At 35.2% G+C, this 23,377-nt stretch overlaps 1 protein-coding gene and 1 non-coding gene across 8 annotated transcripts in view; one reads left to right on the top strand and one right to left on the bottom strand.

Annotated features, from left to right (window-relative positions):
* Positions 1-23,377, bottom strand: part of AGBL1 (AGBL carboxypeptidase 1) — a 958,763-nt gene that overhangs the window by 370,549 nt on the left and 564,837 nt on the right. For all 7 annotated transcript variants that reach the window (XR_009541841.1, XM_060156164.1, XM_060156157.1 and 4 more), the window contains one exon: positions 12,631-12,794. Coding sequence is in view for 6 of the 7 variants with exons in the window: in XM_060156164.1 (XP_060012147.1) it covers positions 12,631-12,794 (164 nt within the window). In the remaining variant the exon portion in view is untranslated. The remainder of the gene's footprint in view (positions 1-12,630; positions 12,795-23,377) is intronic.
* LOC132506413 (U6 spliceosomal RNA) lies at positions 17,184-17,290 on the top strand. Its single transcript, XR_009535829.1, has one exon. It is a non-coding gene; the product is annotated as a U6 spliceosomal RNA (small nuclear RNA).

Genomic DNA, 23,377 nt, shown 5'->3' with positions numbered 1-23,377 from the left:
TTGTCAGCAGTAATATTCTGAACCAGAACTGAGCTTCTGTGAAACTAAGTCACACGTCCTTGGTAAAAACTGTGCTGGATAACAAAGTGAGGGCTTCATGGAAATTTGTGGAACAGCAAAAACCATGACAGATTATTTCATCTTGGATGCAGTGGATGTGTCTAGATTTCTTTACTTGATTCACTTCTAAGAGGGGGGAATTGGACAAATGGCCAGAATAAAGAAAAAGGGCAAAACGTGGAAATGTTCACAGAAACTCACCTCGCATTTCTCTTCTACAACAGAGTCATCTAAATTCAGAAGCTTACAAACCAAAAATGTAAACTTTCTGTTTCTTTTTATCCTCATAAGGCTACTCTAGTTTGAATATTATGACCTTGATTTCTTCTCTTGTAAAACAGCTTTCCTTTTTCCTTTTCTTTTTTTTTTTTTTTTGCCTTTGTTGTCACATCCATAGTTTTGCTTTCCTCTATACCATCTGGTAGACTAACTCTTATAGGTAAAATGGTTTGAACCATAATACTAGAGGGCTAGCTCTTTGTAAGAGCCACAGGGGCTCATGGAGTTTCTTAATAAAGAGAAAACCAGTATTAAGAAATAAAGAGAAAAAGGTATTACTCAAAAAATTAATGAAAGTCTATTGAATTAACTTAGATCACCCATACCAGGCTATTTGAAGCTTTCCTATATAAAGATAGCCTCTCCTGTTTGGGAAAACTTTAAAGGTTTTTGTCTTCCATTTTTATAATTAACAACAACAAAAGACAAGGCTGCAAAAGGCTGCTGTTGATAATAGAGAGTGGAAAGAGTGAGTTTTCTTGATTGAAATTTTTTTCCAGGGCCTGATAGCCTATTCTGCTTCCAGGTATTTATAGATTCATAGGCAAGAGACCAGCCTTTCATTTGGTTGAGCCTGAGGCAGAAGTGAATGAGATCCCCAGTGTTGACTGGAAATGGGTAAATCACTTAACCACACCTAGGGGTCACTTAGACTCCCTGGGCTCCCATGGAGTCATTTGTAAAATAGGTATTCTTTTAGGTTAACATTCATGGTTGTTATTAGGTGGGGATATTTTACAAATAACAAATATGCAACATGAAGAAAATTCACTTTAACTCCTTTCTGTCTGCAATCTGTATCACCTCTCTCTTTCGAATTCTTATCCCCATGAGTTGCAATGCATTCAACCCATGGTGACATACATTCCACCTATGATGATATATATTAATCTTCCCTGAATAGTATTAAAATAATCAAGGGATATTTCTGGGCCAAAATACGTACAAGACATTAAGATTTTGAAACTTACACATAAACACACACAGACATACATTCACTTCACCCAACACATACTTTTAGGGACTGAAGAGAAAAAGAAACTAAGATGATTAAATAAGTTTTAGATTATCCATTTAATGGCCCTCACCTCTGTCAGTGGCTCTGCATGTTGCTGAAGTCACAATCAGCATGTGTAGAGTATTAATTATCCTGATTTTTTCCCATTTATTATTTGAAAGTCTGAACATCATAAAGGAGAAGAACTTGAGCCTTGTAATGAAACAGAAGTGAATTCAAAAGCTAGCAGTTCTTCTGTAAGATTCATGGCATTTGGCAGACTTCTTAACCTCTATAGAACAATTTCTTTGTAAAAGGGGACTTTAATAATAGCATCTATCACACAAGATTATTTACATGATAAAGTAAAATAATACTAACAAAATGCTTAGCATAGCATCGAGTTCATGGTAAGGTTCTAATGAATGTCTGCTTTTATTATCATCTCATATATGCATTGACACACATTATTTTCATGGTTTCATGGTATTCTAGAAAATTAATCAACCATGTTCTTTCTTTTTTCTCTATTTACTACTAGGAATTTGGGTTAAATTTATTTGGGGATATAAGTCTCATTGCTATAAATATCTATGTAGTAAATACTGTTTTCTGATAAGTTTATTTTCTTGAGGGATATTCTAGCTGGAAACAAAATTAAATGGGAGGTTTTTACGGACCTTCTTAAAAGTTGCCAAATTCTTCTCCAGAGGAAAAGTAAACCAATTTACAGAGTATAGTATTATTAAACTTCTTTCTTCATAGATGCACTAACACTGAGTTTTCATTATTTTTATTCACTTATTGTAGAAGAATCAGCATAGAATCATACCAAAAATATTTGAATTAGCCTTTCTTTACTAATGGACCAGGGTTTTTGTTATTGTTTCCTGCTAAGATTAGCACTTCTTCCTGGCTAATCAATTCATTTTCCCTGATCCGTTAGAGAGCCATTTAATGTTTTAAAGCTACACGTGATAACTTATAGTCTCAAAAGATCCCCAGGCTGAGTTCCGTTCCAACATTTCCCTCCTCGTAGCCACTGGACATTTCTTTGCCTACAACTACGGAGTGAAGCTAAGACTATTCTCAAATATTAGGTATTGTGGGCTAATATTTTTTAATTTAAATAAAATTAGGGTGACCAAAGACAAGCAAAAAGAAATACTGTCATAATTGCTATGCAGCAACAACTGGAATTGTTGGAAACAGAGTGTAATTTGCAATCTGAAATATTGAGTTTCCATCTTTTGTTTTGATACAATGCACCTTTTGGGGAACAATTCTCCCCATTCCCATATGTCTCATTTTGGCCCACAGACATTGGTACTCCACTTCCTGCCCTCACCTGCTTCTCCCTAAGGGAGGAAGAGTGTCATGAAGTTGATGATTCAGGGGGAGATGCTGAGTGAGCATGAGTTGCTGGTGACCCCCTGTGTTCATTCTCTCCCTGAACTCAAGATGCCCCTCATTGCTCCTCTGCATGATAAGCTTAGCAAGGCCAACTCTGCTCCTACAATTCTAGGTAAGAAAGTCCAATTATGGTGGATCCATGCACTCTAATTCTTTATAACCAGTAAAAAAAAATCAGGTATGTTCCATTCAACCTATCCAACTCCTGTGTTCTATTTCTTATTTGGTTTAGAATTCATGAGAGAAGAAAAAAGTGTCATTCATTAGTCATATAAAACCCCACTCAGCTTAGTATCTGTAGTCACTAAACATCAAGGATACAGAGTCATACTGCTTGGTTCAACTCCTATGTGATTCTTATTAGCTGGGTGAAAAACAAGTTATATAGCTTCTCTGACCTCCAGTTTCCTTATCTGTATAAGGGAGATAATAGTACATACCTCAAAGAATTGTTTAAAGCAGGAGTTGGCAAACTTTGGCTCTCTGGGACAAATCCAGTCCACTCTTTATTTTTGTAAATAAAATTTTACTGAAATGTACCCATGCCCATATATTTGCATATTGGCTATGGCTACTTGCACGCTGTAACAGCAGAGCTAAGTAGTTGTAAAACAGACCATATGGCCCATAAAGACTAAAATATTTTCTATCTGTCCCTTTACAGAAAAAGTCTGTCAACCCCTGGTTTAAAAGATAAAGCAAGAAATGAGGTATGCATACAAAACACAGAGCACTGGACATGACAAGAGTAAATTCTTATCATGTGTTAGCTATTATTATTATCTATTAAGAGGTAGTGTATCATAGTGATTAACAGTACTGATTCTTTAGCAAAACTGTATAGGTTCAAATCTCAGCTCTACAACTTATCAATTCTGTCATCTTAGGCAAGCCACATATTTTATTTTGAATCACAATGTACTCATCTGCAATATGAATATAATAATATCTAGTACATAAAGTTATTGAGAGGCTTAAATGAGATTATACAAGTAAATTAATACTTAGGAGATTGCATGTCACTTATATAAATATTTGCTGTCATCACCATCACCATCATCATCATAACTGTCATTAATTTCCCCCTACAGGATTCCAAAATATAAACTTATTTTGAACACAAGTTCATTGATAATATTGTATCTCAAGTAATTCACATATTCATTTAGTAAATATTAACCAACCATCTTGAGGGAGTCAGAGAGTCTCCAGAAATAGAGATATAACTCTTCCTTTCTCCTTAACTTCTGCAGTACAATCAGATCTATACTTTCAGGTCAAAGCCAAAATATCATGAATTCTTGAAGAAAAAGCACCATCTAAATCAAGTTACTTCATACTAAAACAGGAGGAGTTATCTGCATCCAGCTAGACTACAAAACGGGTTTAAAGAGCATCTAAATCCTGGGTTATTGAGCAATTTTAAGCCTTAATAGAGCTCTCACGATTCAAAGATGAATAAACAAAAAAATGATGAAATAGAAGTTGAAAGAGGAGGATGAAAGAATCTTAACAACCCAGAGCGTGAAACATTCTGCAGTGTATAAGGAGATGAATGCCTTACTCAACCCACAGATCAATGGTGCTCTTTGGGAAATGATTAGGCACAGGAAACAGAAGCCAGCATTAGGTAGCCCCTGTTCAGGTATCAGGAAAATTCAAGAAAAATGACATCCGTGAAACAGTACATGAAAAGATAGCAGATCCAAATGGAAAGAGAGCTGACCATATTGCAAGCAAGCATGAATAAAAGAAAAACTGATGAGAGATAAAGAAATAGCTGCAATAAAACCTAAATGTAAAATGGCTGAAAATAAAACACATCAGCAAAGAGGAGAGTCCACGCTGCAGAAAACTGAATCTATGAGGACAAACATTAGACGCACTTCCAGAATCTAGTGTTAAGAGTTACAAGGTACTATAGAATATTGAGCAGCTTTCCCTCTGCTATACAGTAGGTCCTTGCTGGTTATCTATTTTAAATATAGCAGTGTGTACATGTCAATCCCAAACTTCCAATCTATCCCTCCCTCCAATCATTCCTGCTCGGTAACCATAAATTAGTTCTCTAAGTCTATGAGTCTGTTTCTGTTTTGTAAGTAAGTTCATTTGTATTACTTTTTTGGAAACTAACACAACATTGTTAATCAACTATGCTCCACTAAAAAATAAAATTTTTTTAAGTATGAAAAGAAGAGTTACAAAGTAGAAGTGATGAGAGGAGAAGACATGACAGATAGGGAGTCTGGAAAGCAGATATCAAACACTCCAGAGAAAGAGAATGAAGCGCTAGAATGGAAACACTGCTGTTGTATAATTGAAAGACATGTCAGAAAAGGATAGGGTATTCAAATTCCAAATGAATCAAAAGGACCTAAACCTAAAAAGAAAAAAGAAAAGAAATAATTTTGATGCAGTAGAAAAAGAATATTTGTGTTAATGAAAAAGGAAAAACTATTAAGGCAGAAATAAACAAGGTACATACAAAGAAAGAAAAGTTAGGCTGATTACTAATGGCTTAAATATCAGAGAAAATTGAACCAAGCCTATATTGTTTTAATGAAATCTCTAGGTAGGCAAAGTGGAACTCCGATGTAAAGGAAAGAGGAAGATATCCACATGTATACTAATATACCAAAAGTACACCATTGATTTACTTTACCAAAAAAAAAAAAAATTAAGGTGTTCTCTAACAAAAATGTGAGATGAGTCAACATAAAAATAAGAATGAGGACATGATTGCACAGAGTGGATAGAGATGAGCAACGCAAGTAATTAAACATAAAACTGAATTTTAAAATGATCTGACTATGACTATTAGACAATCCAAATGCCACAGATATGTCTTATGTGAGAAAATAAGAAGTGGAAAACAATATTTTTGTTTAAAATAAATGAGACACAGATGGTTGGACCGGCAATATGTGTATTTCAAAATGTATATGTTCCAGGAAAAATCCTAGGAAATGTAAAGTATTGTGGATGATTGAACAATACAGACCAAGTACACACTTCACTCACTCACAAACATAGGAAAAAAGCTCCTATATTCACAGTAAATACCATCAATATCTATAATAAAATAATATTTTAGATCATAGCCAAATACATTTTCCTTTGATTTTCAAGGATGGGTGAATATTATAAAACCTATTAACATAATTTAAGACTATTAGTTTAAAGTAATAATCATTTTTCTAGATACAAAAAAACTCATCATCCAATCCTGATTTTTTAGTTACTAAACTAAGAAAAAAGAATAATTAATAAAGAGGACATTGAACATTAATACCAAACCAACAGACATTTTACTTAATTCTTAAATACTTAGAATCATTCTCATTTTGAAGCGAGATTCACAATCAAGTTGCCCATAAAATCATCATCATCATCTTTAAACTATGTTCTCAAAACTGAGCAGGTTATAGATAAGAATAAAAAGTAAGCAAAGCTAATTGTCAAAATTTATAAATGATACTATGATTTATCTAGAAAAACAGAAAAACCTAGGGGAACACTTTTAGGTATAACTACAGAGAGCAGTGAAGTTACTAATAAGCATATCAATAATCAAGAATGTTCCTATATAACTAAGACAACCACTTACAAAAATATGATGAAAAAGATGCTTTTTGAGTGACAAGAAAATTTTAAATGTTAAGATTAAAAGCTCATGATAATAAATCAAGGAAGTACATGAAAAAAAAAAAAGGTTACAAAAGAACCCCTACAATACTTTGTGAACATCAAAGAAGATCTGAAAAAGTGGAACAAAATATCAGGTTTTGAAAAAGTCATATAGGCAAATAGTCAATAGATGAAAAAACCCTATAATTTTAATGCAACTTGAGTTAAAATCCCAGTGCTTTCACTTTGGGCAGGTAACAACTCATCATAGAGTTTATTGGCGAAAATTTAAAAAGGAAAATAGCAAAGCACATTTTTAAACAAATACACACATAAATATATTAAGTGGCAAATATAAGTATATGTAAATGTATATGTGTGTTAAACAATACTAATGAGGTGGTGCTTGCAACATCACAGGTTTAAATTACACAGTTGCAACATTAAAACTATGTGTTCCTGGCAGACAGATTAATGGAACAGAAAATAAAACCAAAAACATATATATATATACATATATACCAGGTACATGCGTATGTAAATACTATATAATAAGCTGACATATTAATCAGTGTTAAAGGATGGATTATTAAGTAATTGCTGTAGCAAATGTTTAACAATATAGCAAATGGTTAACAACCGTTAAAAATGGTTAACAATTTAGAAATACAGACTTATTCAATAGTGAAAAAATGTAGAGGAATTACAATATGTAAATATACTCATTATAAACTTACCTAATTCAGTTGAATTAACACATTCTTACAGTGCATGTGAATTATTTGTTATTAGACTGAGGCAGATAATTTTATCAAAGGTAAAAGAAACAAAGAAGAAGACTGAGAAACATATCTATGTAAAAACAAATACATCCAAAGTCAATAAACTATGTAAAAAACATGAAAGGTTAATCGGGACATATTCGAAATATCCAAGACAAACAGAAGTAGAATATCTTTAATATAGAAATTGAATTTAAATGTAAATTTTAAAATGATTATTAAAAGAATAAAGAACAAAAGATATTATTTGGATATTTATTTTAAAAAAGAATACTAATGAAATAGAAGCATGTAATCCATTTCAGAAAAGGTCAAAGTATGAATTAAAACAGCACCCCACTTTCACCTATAAATTGCAAAGATTTTAATGCAAAAACAATCATTGTATCTAGTAGATGAGGTAGGAGAAAATATAGACAACCTTGGTTTTGGCAATTATTTTCTTTTTTTTTTTTAACATCTTTATTGGAGTATAATTGCTTTACAAAGCTGTGTTAGTTTCTGCTGTATAACAAAGTGAATTAGCTATACATATACATACATCCCCATATCTCCTCCCTCTTGCGTCTCCCTCCCACCCTCCCTATCCCACCCCTCTAGGTGGTCACAAAGCACCAAGCTGATCTCCCTGTGCTATGTGGCTGCTTCCTACTACTAGTTATCTATTTTACATTTGGTAGTGTATATATGTCCATGCCACTTCGTCCCAGCTTACCCTTCCCCCTCCCCGTGTCCTCAAGTCCATTCTCTATGTCTGCATCTTTATTCCTGTTCTGCCCCTAGGTTCCTCTGGCAATTATTTTCTTAGATACAACACCAAAGGCATAATCCATGAAAGAAAGAATTGTTAAGGTAGACTTCATAAAAATTAAAGATTTTTGCTCTGTGAAAGGTACTATGAAGAGCATGAAAAGACAAGCCACAGACTGGGAGAAAATATTTGAAAAAGCAATCTGATAAAAGACTGTTATCCAAAATATGCAAAGAACTCTTCAAAATCAAAATAGGGAAACAACCTGATTAAAAAATGGATCAACAACTTAAAAGACACCTCACTAAAAAATGATATACAGATGGCAAATAAGCATATGAAAAGATGCTCCACACTCTCTGTCATCAGGGAAATGCAAATTAAAACGAGATACAATTACACATCTATTAGAATGGCCAAAATCCAGAACACTGACAACACCAAATGCTGACAAGGATGCAGAGCAACACGAACTCTTGTTCATTGCTGGTGGGAATGAAAAATGGTACAGCCACTATAGAAGACGGTCTGACAGTTTCTTACAAAAACTAAACATACTCTTACCATACAATCCAGTGATCATGCTCTTGGTATTTACCCAAAGGAGTTAAACACTTATGTCCACACAAAAACCTGCACACATATGCTTAGAGCAGCTTTATTCATAATTGCCCAAACTTGGAAGCAACCAAGATGTTCTTCAGTAGGTGGATGGATAAGTAAACTGTGATACATCCAGACAATGGAGTATTATTCAGTGATAAAAAGAAATGAGCTATCAAGCTATGAAAAGACATGGAAGAAACTTAAAACATATATTTTTAAGAGAGAAACAGCCAATCTGTAAAGGCTACATGCTGTATAATTCCAACTATAGGACATTTTGGAAAAGGCAAAACTATGGAGCTAGTAAAAGGGTCAGTGGTTAACAGAGGTTAGCAGAGAGGAAGTGATGAACAAAGGGAGTGCAGAGGATTTTTAGGGCAGTGGAACTACTCCGTATGAGACTATAATGATGGATACATGTCATTTTACATTTGTCCAAACCCATTAAATGTATAACACCATAAGTGAAACCTAATGTAAACTCTGGACTTTAGGTAAGAATGATGTGTCAATGTCAGTCCATCAATTGTCACAAATCTACCAGTCTAGCAGAGGATATTGATAATGGGGAAGGCTATGCATGTGTGGGAGCAGGGTGTATATGGAAAATCTCTACCTTCCTCTCAATCTTGTTGAGAGCTAAAACTTCTCTAGAAGTAAAGTCTATTTTGAAAAATGTGTTTATAAAGTTTCAAGGAAAGGAACTCCTATACATGGTTGTTGAGGGTTTTTTAATCTATTTATTCATAGGTGAAAAAGTAATCTAATTTCACCAAAATGCTGACAATCGTTATCCACAGGTAGATGGATGGTGTGTGACTGAAGACAGGAGTAGGGATGTGTTTTTGTTGTTTGATTTCCAAATTATATTTTCTTATTCAGAAAGACAAAAGTGTATATGTTTTAAATGAAAACCAAGTATCTTTAATTATTAAAAAGCCTAATTAGGTTTTCTAAAGTCTATGAAAGATTTTTATTTTTTCTGTGTTGTTTCATCAAACTGAAGAGAGGATTAAACTAATTTATCTTGATTCCAAGGGAAGCCCCGGTTAAGGCAATAGGACTGTAATTTGGGAGAATAGGCGAGATATTAAGCTATTGCTAAGGCTCAGGTCAGAAACTCTGAGCTTTCTGTTGTTATTAATGGAAGGACAAATGGAGAGAGGGGAGCTGAGCTGAAGAGTGGAAAGGCACTGGAGGGATACAAATCAAGATGAAAGGTGGCTGACTCGGCAAAACTGTTAAATGACTTTGCAAAAGACCTGTCACAATGGATAAACGGCCCCTCCTGAAGAAGCAGCTTAGCATTCCTGCAGTGCACACACAATTATTTCCAGGGATGAGACTGACAGGAAGGAGAAAGAAAGAGCAACGGCAAGAAGATCTAAAGACGCCTTAATGAGTCTGCAGACATTTCTTAAATGAGCAACTGGGAAGAAGAGAGCTATAGAAGAAAAACCAAAACAAAGAGTGCATGTACTTCATTTTCAGCTTCAGCCACTGGGCAAACAACCACCATTCTGCCCTTTCTCTGCTCATGAAAAACGGTAAGTTGCTCTGTGGATGCTGACTACACTCTAATTGTTTTTGTGGTAAGTGAGGCATAAAACCTATTGTCAAAAAACATGATGTCCACGGCGTACAGCCAGCCTTTATCTTCCCAGTAGATCACTCCCAGGGGTTAATGTTGTCAGAGGGACCCTCAAAATAACATGTGCTCGCATTTCTTTAAGGCAGACTTTCAGGTCAGAGCCCCCCTTTTTTCTCTAGTATCTCCTTCTCTGCAAGAAAAGAGAACTTTCCTCAAGTATATAACCCTGTTATGTCAAATAAAGGCCACACGCCCAAGGAAAAGAGGCAGGAGTCGGCGGGAGGGTAGCATAGGTCTCCTCTCTAAAGCTTATGGAGAGTTGTACTGACAAACATTAGTTACACCCTTTGTATTATAGTAAGAACCCCTGTTGCTAACACAATTCTTAGGATTTACTCTGCTGATTATTATATCTCATGATTTAGTTCCATTCATCAGAAACGAATCAAAGGTACTCAAACAGCTTGCTGCTGGTTTCAAACCAATATCATTTTATTAAGTTTCCCTCTGCCAGCCTTTAATGATTATACACTTACTGGCAGGAATATTTTCTGGGTCAGGATATTTTCAGCGTAATTTCCCCCTCAACCATTAGTTCTTAGGTCCTTTGGGCAGGAACCATGATTTGTTTGGATCACCTGCCTCCATGAGTAGAAAAATATATTATGATACAAACGTTTGGGTGAAATAGGCAGTTTTCACCCTGCTGCTCTCCACCAAGCTCCACGCCTCTCAAATTTAACTGAAATCTTTTCAAAACACACAGATTAATCACACCCTTTGTAGGTATCCTGCCCTTAAGAAGCCGTCCCAGCCTAAGAAGGGTCAGAGGTCACAGGAAGACTTCAACCTTCAGTATTCTCGGACTGGTTGTAACTGAAAAATTACCAGTCAGTTGTGTGGGATGGCATGGAGGGCAGGTAATACTATGTTCTTATGATAACCCACACAGCGGCCACTGCATTTGGAGCCTGACACCAAATTCTTTAGGCTTGAATTAGAAAAGGCACTTCTTTGATAGATTTCTTCTTGTTCCAGTTTATAGGCAACTAATCCTCACTGCATTGGATCAAACAGACGGGCACAATCAATTCAGGGAAAGCAAGCAATGCCAGGTCTGCTCAGTCTTCCCTCAATGAGCAGCAGAGGGGGAGGGGGGGAGACGGAAGGAAAGAAAGAAAACGCAGGCATGCCTGCACCCAGGATAGCTTAGCAAAGGCAAAGATGAAAAGACAAGTTGAAATATATATCCTGGCAGATGGAAGCGCTTGCTGTCAGAGGGAGAAGCTGAAACACCAACCACGATGCCAAGCACACCAAGCCTTCGGGCTCGGAGGGGTGTTGAAGGAGCTGGGGCAGACGGAAGTGGTTGTGATGTCAAAACGAAATTGGCACAGTGACTTTAGGGAGGGAAGAAGTCTGGATTTACTTAAGTCTCCATAGTCTGTGATCTATAGCATCGTGTGATGAGCAAGTTAAATATTGCACTTAGGTAATTAAGTCTCAGAGAAACCAGTGCCTTCCAAAGCAGTATTAATTTACACTGCTAGATCTTTCTAGGCTTGATTGGCCATTTGGTGAGAAGTCACACTGGAATGGCAGCCTAACAGTGGCAGGAGGAAAATTAACGAAAATGAGCTAGAAATAGGAGGCCCCAGTATTAGCGGTTTTCTCTCTGCCTTGGGACATGAAGTGCATGACAAGATGTTTCCTCATCTACCGGCAGGCACTCCCTCACCCAACAGCTCAATCCCCCGCTCCAATGCTTTGCTCAAAACGTGGGCAATGACTTAGCGTTCTTTGACTCCTCTGACGTTTCCTGATCTCTCTTCTCTCCCATGGCCTTTCTATCTTCCCTTCTTGCCCCCGAATACAACTTGTCTACAGTACAGGGCATCAAAAGGGCTTCTGCGGATAACAGTTCTCCCTCTCCTGACTCTTTAAAGATCCTCACTGTTCTCAGAGATCCATCCTTTCCCTGCCATGGCTGTGAGTCAGTTTCTCTGGGCCAGCGTATTCATCACCATCATGTATTCTGAGACAGAACACTGCTTTTTAAGAATGGGAAGATTAAAACATTTCTTGTCCCCAAGTGTCTGGATATTAGCAGCGAGATTGCCAGATTTTAGCTAATGACTCCAAAGTGACATCAGTATAAACAGTTATAAACACATAACACAAATCAGTTATAAACACATAACTGGCAAACATAAGCATAGGTAAATGTGCACGTGTGTCGCTAAGCTGCATCTTCTTTGCCATGAGCAAAACTTAATAAAAATACATATTTATAAATGTATGTAGCTTTATATGTGCATTTATGTACAAGTAAGCAACATCCTCCTTGTCTTCAGCAGGAAGTAAGGATGCCCCTAGTCTGTTTCCAATGGAGCACTACTACCCTACCTTGATCTGGCAGCTTCTCCATATTTTCTCTCTGTCAAAGACCCATAGGTCCGTGTGACTTTCACTTCCCAGATATTCTCCAATGGAAACACAAAGGTTCAAATAGTGAGCAACTTACCGCTGGAGGTGGTGGTCCAGGGATGACTCCTCAGCATTCAGTAGAGCTGCTGCACAGGTCAGCAGCTGATGGCTGCAGCTTACAGATTTGAGTTCCAAGATGAGGAGGCCCAAGCAGAACATAGATCCCATCTCCTCCAGTTCACTGGTACCAAACTGTAGACCCTGTCAGTTAAACAAAGCACTCAACAGTGAGTATAGGATGGAAACCGAGTGAAGACAATCTGAGATTAAGAGGAAGGACACCTGGACATAGGCCTATCACAGAAATTAAGAATTAATAGTATTTATCAGTCACTGCCCAATGTGTTTTGTTGTGGGATTTGTGGCTTAGTGGTTCTCAGTCTGCATTACATCAACCTTCAGGATTTCCCAGAATTACTCCCAAGACAGCAATGACCAGGTAGGGGTACTAGAGGGCAGGAGGTGTACGTGGAGATCCAGGAGTCACTTCCCCCCACTTTAGATAAAGCAGCAGTGCTTCTATCTGTATTTTACAAAAGGGTTTCACAGCTGAAACGAAAGTCTGTAAACAACAGTACTAAGAGATACCCTTTTTCTCCCATAAATTTGCCAACCAACGGAGAAGAATGAGGGAGATCTCTCACATACAAACACTAAGAACTTAAAAAAACAAACTCATTTACCATTTATTTAGAACCACCTATTCAGTTGTACTAAGATAACACATGAAAGCAAAGCCATGACATTCATGCTATGCTATTATTCACGAAGTTAACAGATAATAATAACAATGAACAAACAACTTTATTGAGCATTTACTATGTCCAGTACTGTTCTGAGCCCTTTTACATGCATTAACTCAGTGAATCCTTAACAAAGTCCTATGAGGTAGATATTGTTACTGTATCGATTCCACAGAGAAGGAGATTTAGACCCATAGAACTGATACTTTATCCATGCCCTGCCAGCTAGTACATAATAGAGCCTCATAAATCACTTCTGACTTAACTACTCAACAAACAGCTTTATGTAGTCTAGGAGGAACTCTATTACATGGTGAGGTAGAAAGTGCATGGTTTTTGAAGTTAGATAAAAATTGGATTTGAATCCTGTTTTTACTATTTTCTGACTGTGTGATCTTAGATATATGAACATTTGCCTTGATTTTCTCATTCATAAAAGGGATTATAATTCTTCCCTCCATATACTTAGATAAGTCATGATAGGAATATTTCAAAGTCCCCCAATATTGATCAGTAATAGCTCAATTTTTCTTTTATTCATCCTATAAAGATATTTAATATGACAGAATTCAATGTGGTCCTGAGGTCTTCATGTTTATAAAGTACATTTGACTTAAATGAAAAAGAATCAATTGTTGAATATTATATTTTAAGAAACAGATTTTCCATCCAAAGAACAGTGATCAAGAAGACAGGGATGTGATAGTAAAAATTTGAAAAGATTGGCCAAAAGTATCCCAAGGCAAAAAAAGTTCCAAGCCAGGAAACTGTAAGCGTCACGAAAGAATTTCTAGGTAAAAGGATAAAGAAATGTGTAAGGTCCTCAAGTTTATTTTATTTTTTTAATTTATTTTTTGTTTTTTTAACATCTTTATTGGAGTATTATTGCTTTACAATGGTGTGTTAGTTTCTGCTTTATAACAAAGTGAATCAGTTATACATATACATATGTTCCCATATCTCTTCCCTCTTCCATCTCCCTCCCTCCCACCCTCCCTATCCCAACCCTCTAGGTGGTCACAAAGCACCGAGCTGATCTCCCTGTGCTATGCGGCTGCTTCCCACTAGCTATCTATTTTACGTTTGGTAGTGTATATATGTCCATGCCACTCTCTCACTTTGTCCCAGCTTGTTTTAGCTGTTTAAAAATGTGATTTGCTGCATGTCTGGACACCTGTTTTCCTGAAGAAAGGAGACATTACTTCAGAGTTAAGTGAAGTCTGTTGTTCCATAAACAACGGCAGTGGGAAGGGAAAGACGTGTTTAACAAGTTATTTTCCTTAGGTCAATGGAAAAGAGCACTTTTTACAGAGAGAGAAAAATCTCAGTCTCTTTCCATGTGCCACAGCTCTGAGGGCTGATACTTTTCCTCTGCCCGTTTTCCTGGCTGCTTTTCTTCATTCTGGAAGGGCTGTCTTGGTCACACCCTCCTCCTCAGTCAGAAGCAGGAGGCCTCCTCTTACATGTGTTACCCCAGCATCCAGCTGAACAGACAACAGTCCAAAAGAAGGAAGAGTCCTGGAGGAAATAAATCTCACAGCATGCACCATATTGCCTGGTCAGGGGCAATTTCTTCATACAAATCAACTTCTGTACAACAGCAGACAAAATGATAGTGTTTTCATAATGCAAAAATAGTCCCATATCTCTGATATTGGTCTGTTTATTTCAGCCAATGGTTGGTATTATAAAATGACTATTCTAGAAGACCTTGAATCATGGAACTTATACCATTTATTGGCTGTGGGGTCTTGGGTAACACTTACTCTATTTCACCCTCTACTATCAATCTCACTTGAGTACTCTATACTTTTTACCCTCACACAGTATCAAAAACATTTGTTTATCCAGGAGCTTCCCTGGTGGCTAAGTGGTTGAGAGTCCACCTGCCGATGCAGGGGACACGGGCTCGTGCCCCGGTCTGGGAGGATCCCACATGCCGCGGAGCGGCTGGGCCCGTGAGCTATGGCCGCTGAGCCTGCACGTCCGGAGCCTGTGCTTCGCAACGGGAGAGGCCACAACAGTGAGAGGCCCGCGTACCGCAAAAACAAAAAACCAAAAAACCAAAAAAAAACATTTGTTTATCCAAACGGCCTCCTCTTACCTCCCACACCCAGCCTTGAGTGAAATCCTCAAAGGCAAGGACTGAGCAGTATCTGTTTTTTTACATCCCTGGCATGGAATACATAGCCTGTCACATGGCATGTCGTCCATATATTAAAAATGGATAAGTAATGGTTATAAATGGGTGGGTATAGAAAGGCATGGACGGAGTGTCTCTTGGATATTTATTATATTTGTTAAGTGAAACTTCATTTCTCTGAGTAACGAATAGAGGAATGCCTTTAAATTATGTTCTCCCATTGTTAAAGGTCATGAGCATTTTTTAAATTCTTATTTTATTTTTGCTCCAGGAGGTGCATTCACTCCCTGGATATGTTTGGGGAAACAGGTGGATAAAATTTAGAAATTCTGTTATATACTTTGGTCACTTACCATGTACTCACAGCAGCAAGGCTTTGGGTTAGTTTAAAAGTGCATCTTAATAAAACAGAGACTCAATTTTCCTCTCCCCCAGCTTAGTTGTGTTAATTCGGCTTTGCTTTTCACAGCCGATGACAGAAAGCCTGACTATAGTGGCTTAAACATAAATAGAGCTTTATTTTCTGCATATTATAAGTTGTGGTGGGTATGAAGTCCGTGGCATTATTTCAGTGTCTTAACAAAATCAGGGTCACTTTATCTGCCATTCTCCTGGTTTTCTCAACATGACTACAAGATGGCTGCTGTAGCTCCAGCCAGCACATCATCATTCAAGGAGGGAGAAAGAGAAAGTGGGGGGGAGGAGGTGACAGCATACTCTTGCTTACACTTTATTGGCCAGAACTGTGTATTATAATAAAGCAAACTCCAGCTTTACAATGGTCTGGTAAATGAACATTTTACTTTGTTCATCCTCTTTAATAAAGACATGTAAGACAGAAGAGTGTTAGAAACAAGCGTTGGGTGAGCCAACAATGTCTGTCATATCAATATTCAGTTACCAATGCTGCCAGAAAGTATAGGTGCCTATCTTTTCATCACATTGGTAAGCAAAACTCACTAGCACAATTCTTTATATATATATACACACACATTAACTTTTCTTGATAATCTACCCCAAAATAAGTCAAATTCATAAGTACATCTGAACTTAATTTTTAAATATTAATATGGGAAGAATATTTGTGTTATTATAGAAAATTACTTATTTTAGTATTTATGTTATTGCAGAAAATTACATATTGGTAAGACATACACAGAATCCACAAAAGATAAGTTTATAAAGCATGAATACTGATAACTGGTGAGCAAAAGAGGAAAAATAATTTAAAAACAAACATGGAAAAATGTTATTACCTAAATAAAAATGCCTCTTACACCCAGCATATTGGTAGATATATATATTCAGATTTGTAATATTTAGTGCTGACTCATGATAAAAGCTGGCACATATCAAAATACATTGACTATGTGACATGATAATATCACTTCTGGGAACTTTTCCTAAGGAACTGATTCTAAATAAAAGTGAAGCCATATGTACAAACTGTATATTATATCAAGGTTATATATAGTAATTAAAATTTGAGAGAAATAAAAGTCTAAATATCTAATAAGGAAGAAGTGACTAAGGAAATTATAATGGAATAAATTTTATGACATATAATGAAGTCACTAAAATGATAATTATACAACAATTTATCAATATGGAATATGTTTATGATTTAATGATAGGTGTGAAAAGCAAAATCCAAAGCACATAATGATGTGATTTCTGGTGAAGACTTAGAAATGAAAATTCCTCATGCTCGCTTTGGCAGCACATATACTAAAATTGGAACAATACAGAGAAGATTAGCATGGTCCCTGCACAAGGATGACACGCAAATATGTGAAGCATTTCGTATTTTATTTTACCAGGGGAAGGGATAGATTGGGAGTTTGGGATTGACATGCACACACTGCTATATTTAAAATAATAATCAACAAGGATCTACTGTATAGCACAGGGAACTCTGCTCAATATTATGTTACAGCTTAAATGGGAAAAGAATTTGAAAAAGAACAGATACATGAATATGTGTAACTGGATCACTTTGCTGTACACCTGAAACTAACACAACATTGTTAATCAGCTACACTCCAATATAAAAGAAAAAGTTTAAGAAAAGCCATTAAAAAAAAAAACCCTCACATACACTTTCAGACACCATTGCTAAGGTTTGTCAATATTACACAAACATTTGGGGGAGGGGGCTCTATAATATCAATAAAACATCCATGTAAGAAATACTTTTTAAAGTTACTGCTCCCTAGAAAAATGTTTAAAAAGCTATATGCAGTATGCCAATAAACTATTGTAATTCCATTTAGCAGTTGTAAGATCGTCTCTTTATCTTTTATATTCTGAAGTATATTCAGATTTATTTCTTTTATGTGTAATTCAGTGACACTAAAGATTGGTGTCTTTCATTAGTTCTAGAAAAGTGTCACCCATTATCTCTTGTAATAATTTATCACCCCCATTCCCTATCTCCTCAATAACTCTTAGCTCTACTTTCCTATTTTTATTTCTTTCTATCACTGTGATTCTGAATATTTTATATAAATATTCCACTTTAATAATTCTCTCTCCAGCTTCATTGAACCGTCTCTTTAACTCATCCATCTCAAAAACTGTCTCTAAAACACTAAAAACACAGTTATTTATATTCTCTACCTGATTATTCTTGAATATAGTCTTTGCGTGCATCATTTGTTGGTTTGATTTTTCTGTTTAATGTCAATAATGTAGCCTTGTTTGCTCAAATATTTTATGATTTTTCAAAATTTCTAAATTTATATTTCTTTTCATTCAAAGAAAGCCTTTGTGGATTGATTTTAATGCTCTTGCCTCCAGAAAGAACTTGTGTTTTCCTCCCCTGGGCACTTGGGGACAAGAAATCAAGGACCAAGGCTGAGGTTTTGGCTTGAGGCCTTTTGGGCTACACTGTACCATTGAAATATGACTCCAACTCTGCTTGAAGGAGGGTTTGTGTTGAGAAATTATGAATAAAGACTTTTCCATTTTTTTCCTGCTCTACCCGAAGCAATGGCCAAGACAGTCAGGCAAACCCACTTACTTGCTTCACAGATTGTGGTTTCACTACTTTACTGACTGCAAATGTCATTTTTGGAGGTTCTGGCTTTGTGTGATTAAGTCTTCAATTAGTCCTCACATCTTGCATGGGCCTCTCTTTGTGTCCGAAAACCCAAGTTACAAGTGGATAGGGATTAATATCTGCCCCAAAGACCTACAACAATGTCTGGCAAAGCCTATCTTTTTAACAAAACTAGGCTTCATTGAACACCCTTTATAAACATACACAGAGGGAAGACATTACACCTATGTAGAAATACTGCAGTTAAAAAGGGTGGCACTCAAAGGACACCAAACAAGTACATTTACTACCAGAAATGAGAAAAATCTGGGACATTTCTTGTTTATATTCTTGGAAAGAATAAGAGTATATTGCATTGGTGAAAGTGCAGCAAAAGGCATGATGAGAGAATAAGAGCACAGAAGAAATTGTACTATTGAGATGGAAAGTACAATGTCTAAGTTAAAAGACATTGGAAAGAATTAACAAACTGTTTGATGTAGAAAATAAAATTCATTTTGTATAGGACAGCTTTGAGAAATTTTCCAATATCTCAAGGGAAAACTAGATAAACAAGACAAGTTAAATATATAAATAAGAACCGTAGAACAGATTCAGGCACTTGATCTTGGACTTTCTTGGACTTTCAGACTAGGTAGTATGGGAGTCATAACAGAAGTCAAGAAAAAGAAAAAGAGAAAAAAGCATGAAGAAAAGAAGAAAGAAATTCCTTACATTAAAAAAAAAAATCTGAGTCTGCAGATCAAACAAGCTCATCAAATACATGTGTTATAATTAATGAAAAGGAACAAAGAAAGTATAAAGATCCCTATAAATAATCAAAATTAAATAGTAAAATTTGCTCACACCACTAAATACCAAAGATAATGAAGCAACAACATACAGAATTGAGGAGAAAATACTGTGCCTGAAAAATGTTGTTTATGTGTGAGGGCCTTAGGAAGATAAACCCAAGGAAGAGAAAGAATTAAACACAGACCACACATTGAGAAGGAAAATTTCAGAATTTCTTTTAAAATATTGTTGTAACCCTATTATTTATAATAACCAATACATGAAAACAACCTAAGTATCTATCAATGAACGAATTGATAAAGAAAATATGATATAGATAAAGGTATAGATATAGATATATTAGGATAGTAGTCAACCACAAAACAGAAGGAAATCCTGCCATTTGCAACAACATGGATAGACCTTGAGTGCATTACGCTAAGTGAAATAAATCAGAGAAAGACAAATACTGTATGATCTTACTTATATGTGGAATCTGAAAAAAACAAACATTGATACAGAGAACATATTGGTGGTTGCTACAGGTGGGCGGGTGGAAGTTGGGCAAAATGGGTGAAGGTGGTCAAAAGTTACAAACTTACAACTGTAAAATAAGTCCTGGGGATGTAATGTGCAGCATAGTGACTATAGTTAATAATACGGTATCATATATTTGAAAGTTGCTAAGGTAGCAAATCTTAAAGGTTCTCATCACAAAAAAAGTTGTAACTGCGTGGTGATGAATATTAACAAAACATGATGATCATTTCTCAATATATACATTTATCAGATCACTATGTTGTACAGCTGAAACTAATGTAATGTTATATGCCAATTATAACTCAATAAAAAGTGGGAAAATATTAGCATAACCCTAAAACCAAAAAACTGATCATTATAGCACATAAATAAAGCAGCAAGACAAATAATTAATTATACAGCATGGTCTAGAGAGTATTTTTCTAAGAATGACATGGGGTTGGTTTTATTAGGAAATCTACTAACAGAAATGTTAACACATAGAGATCAAAAGGCAGAAGAGAAAAGAGAACAACAACAACAAAAAAACCAGGACCTTCTGTATGCATCCATTTCTAATACAAGTCTTAGTATATGAGCCCACAAGGCACTTACTAAACCTGAGAGGGCAGCATGGCATGGTAGGTGTAAACACAGGCCTGGAGCCCAGATTGCTAGGGCCTCAATCTCAGTGCTGCGCTAACTGTATGGCCATCAGGGAAATCATTTGACCTATCAGTGCCTAATTGTCTTATCTGCAGAGTGGGAATAATAATAATAATACCACTATCTATCTCATGGAGCTGCTGAGATAATTCAGTGAGTTAACATATATAAAAATTTAATTTAGTATGTGGCTCATTTCACATTATACAAGTATTTATTATTATCAATAATAATATCAAATGCCTATATAAAACCAAAAGTCAAAATTATACTTGGCATACCCAATCCTTACTAAAACTATGGTATACTCTCACTACTGTTATTTACTATTATTTGGCAGGTTCCAAACAATTCAATAAGATAAGAAAAAATGAGTCATACATATGGAAAGAAGGAATCACATTATTATTTGAAAACTGATTATGTACTAAAACAAACCAAAGGAATCAACTGAAACAGAAAATCTATTAGATATAAGGCAAGAGTTGAGTAAGTAGACAGGTAACAAATTAAATATACAAAAATCAATTTTCTTTCTATGAACCAGCAAAATAAATTAAGTATAATAAAAATTCCATTCACAATAGCAACACAACACTAAAATATTTAGGAATGGAATTAATAGTAAGTACTCTAAGGGTTATATGATAAATCCCAGGACTTTACCAAGAGATAACAGGTAAAATTTAAATAAATGAAGAAATATGCTGAATTCTGGGAAAGCAGTGACCAATAGCATGCAATATCAATTCTCCTCATATCAGTCTATAAAAGCGTAGAAATCAAAACAGCAATGGGGATTTTCAGACTTGGCAAACTAAATCCACTTTAGAAGAATACATGGCAAAAATATCCCAGAATAATTTTGGAATAAAGAGTAAAAATAATGAGGGTTTTCCTTTACAAATAGGCAAAAGATCTTACACATTTACAATAATTTGCTGTTATGGTACTGATGCAAAATATGGCAGCAGATCAAGGGAAGAATGCAGAAAGCACCAAAACCTTGGAATATGTGAAAGTTTGCATATGATAAAAGTGCCTTTCAATTCACCAGGAAATGGATTACGATAGAGCTAAAACAAAAACAACTGGTTAATATTTGAAGTAAAACTCTTAACACAAATATAAAATTATTTAATTTTGATTAAAGAGTTAAATATAAATATTTAAAAATCAAGCAATAATAAAGAATAAAATACAGATTTATATGTTCTACCATCTCCAGACCAGGAGGTCTTTCAATGCATATCCCCAAAGAAGAAACCATAAAGGAAAATATTAGTGAGTGGATAAATAAAATATAAATATATCTAAATTGCCTAAAATATTACAAGTGAAACAACAAACTAAACATAATTTTAATAAAGGGACAAATAACCTCACTTGATATAAAGTGCAAATTACTATAACAATAAAATATCATGATTTGCTTCTCAATTCAGGTTTAGCCTTGATCACTAAATTGTACTGATCTGCTGGTCCAAAGCTATAAAAAGGCACTATCATAGTCTGTTACCAATGAAGTACATATAGTTGCAGTATTTCCAAAGGACAATTTGAAAATATATTTCAAAAGCCTTAAGAATGTTTAAGTTCTTGGAGTTCATTCAAATTCCAGAAATCATTATTAAGAAAATAATCGTAAGATGAACAAGAAAGTCCTAAATGTGCACCAGTATATTACTAGTCAAATAAGCTTGAGTATATTCACATCATGGAATATTAATATTATGATGTGCTTTGAAGAGACAACACCATGGTGATAATTTCACAATAGAGTATTTTTTTAAGTATCTGTGGAATGCTTTAATTTCTTTTTTTTTAATTTTTTATTTTATATTATAGTTGATTTACAATGTTGTGTTAGTTTCAGGTGTACAGCAAAGTGAATCAGTTATACATATACATACATCTATTTTTCTCCAGATTCTTTTCCCATATAGGTTACTGTATTACAGAGTATTGAGTAGAGTTCCCTGTGCTATAAGGTAGGTCCTTGTTGATTAACTATGTTATATATAGTAGTGTGTGTATGTTAATCCCAACGTCCTAATTTATCCCTCCTCTCACAACCTTTCCCCTTTGTTAAGCATAAATTTGTTCTCTAAGCCTGTGAGTCTGTTTCTGTTTTGTAAATAAGTTCATTTGATCATTTTTTAAGATTCCACATATAAGTGATATCATAGGACATTCGTATTTCAATGTCTGACTTACTTCACTTAGTATGATAAACTCTAGGTCCATCCATGTTGCTGCAAATGGCATTATTTAATTCAATATAGTATTACAAGCTATAAATCCACTACAGTGTAGTATACCCATTGTGATCCTAATTTTATTAAAAAATTTTTAAACAATTTACATGTACAAAAATGTTAAAAGTAGTTAGAAATGCATGATGATGAGGGTACCCACTTTAATTTTTTTCCTTGTTCGTTTTCCTTACTTTATTCTTAGTAATTGCTTTTTCACTCATATTTCCTTAAGCAATGCACCTAAGCCTGGAAAGAGTAGTATATCTGAATGAATATTATTTTATATGTGATTTTAAATTTATAAGTAAAATTAAAATTCATTTTAATAATTCCTTAGTTAAGTTAAAATTGAATCAAATATTTGAATTTAAATATTTAATTAGGACAAAAGGCAAAGAATAAAGCTGGTTAGTCACATCAACTTTCTTGAGTACCTGTTTCTTCCTTCACAAACATTACCTGGTATCCTCTAGATTCTCCTTAATCCCTTTAGGTCACTGAGCCTGTGCCTAATTTCATTTTGGGGTTAAACACCTTAAGGTCTAGTAAGAATATAGCAACAAGAAATCTACTCCCTTGGTATTGTCCCCAGAAACATTTTCAGAATCTTTACAAACTGC

The sequence above is a fragment of the Lagenorhynchus albirostris genome, chromosome 1, assembly GCF_949774975.1.
Source record: "Lagenorhynchus albirostris chromosome 1, mLagAlb1.1, whole genome shotgun sequence".
In the NCBI taxonomy this organism is placed as follows: Eukaryota; Metazoa; Chordata; class Mammalia; order Artiodactyla; family Delphinidae; genus Lagenorhynchus; species Lagenorhynchus albirostris.
This window is presented reverse-complemented; position numbering and strand designations above follow the sequence as displayed.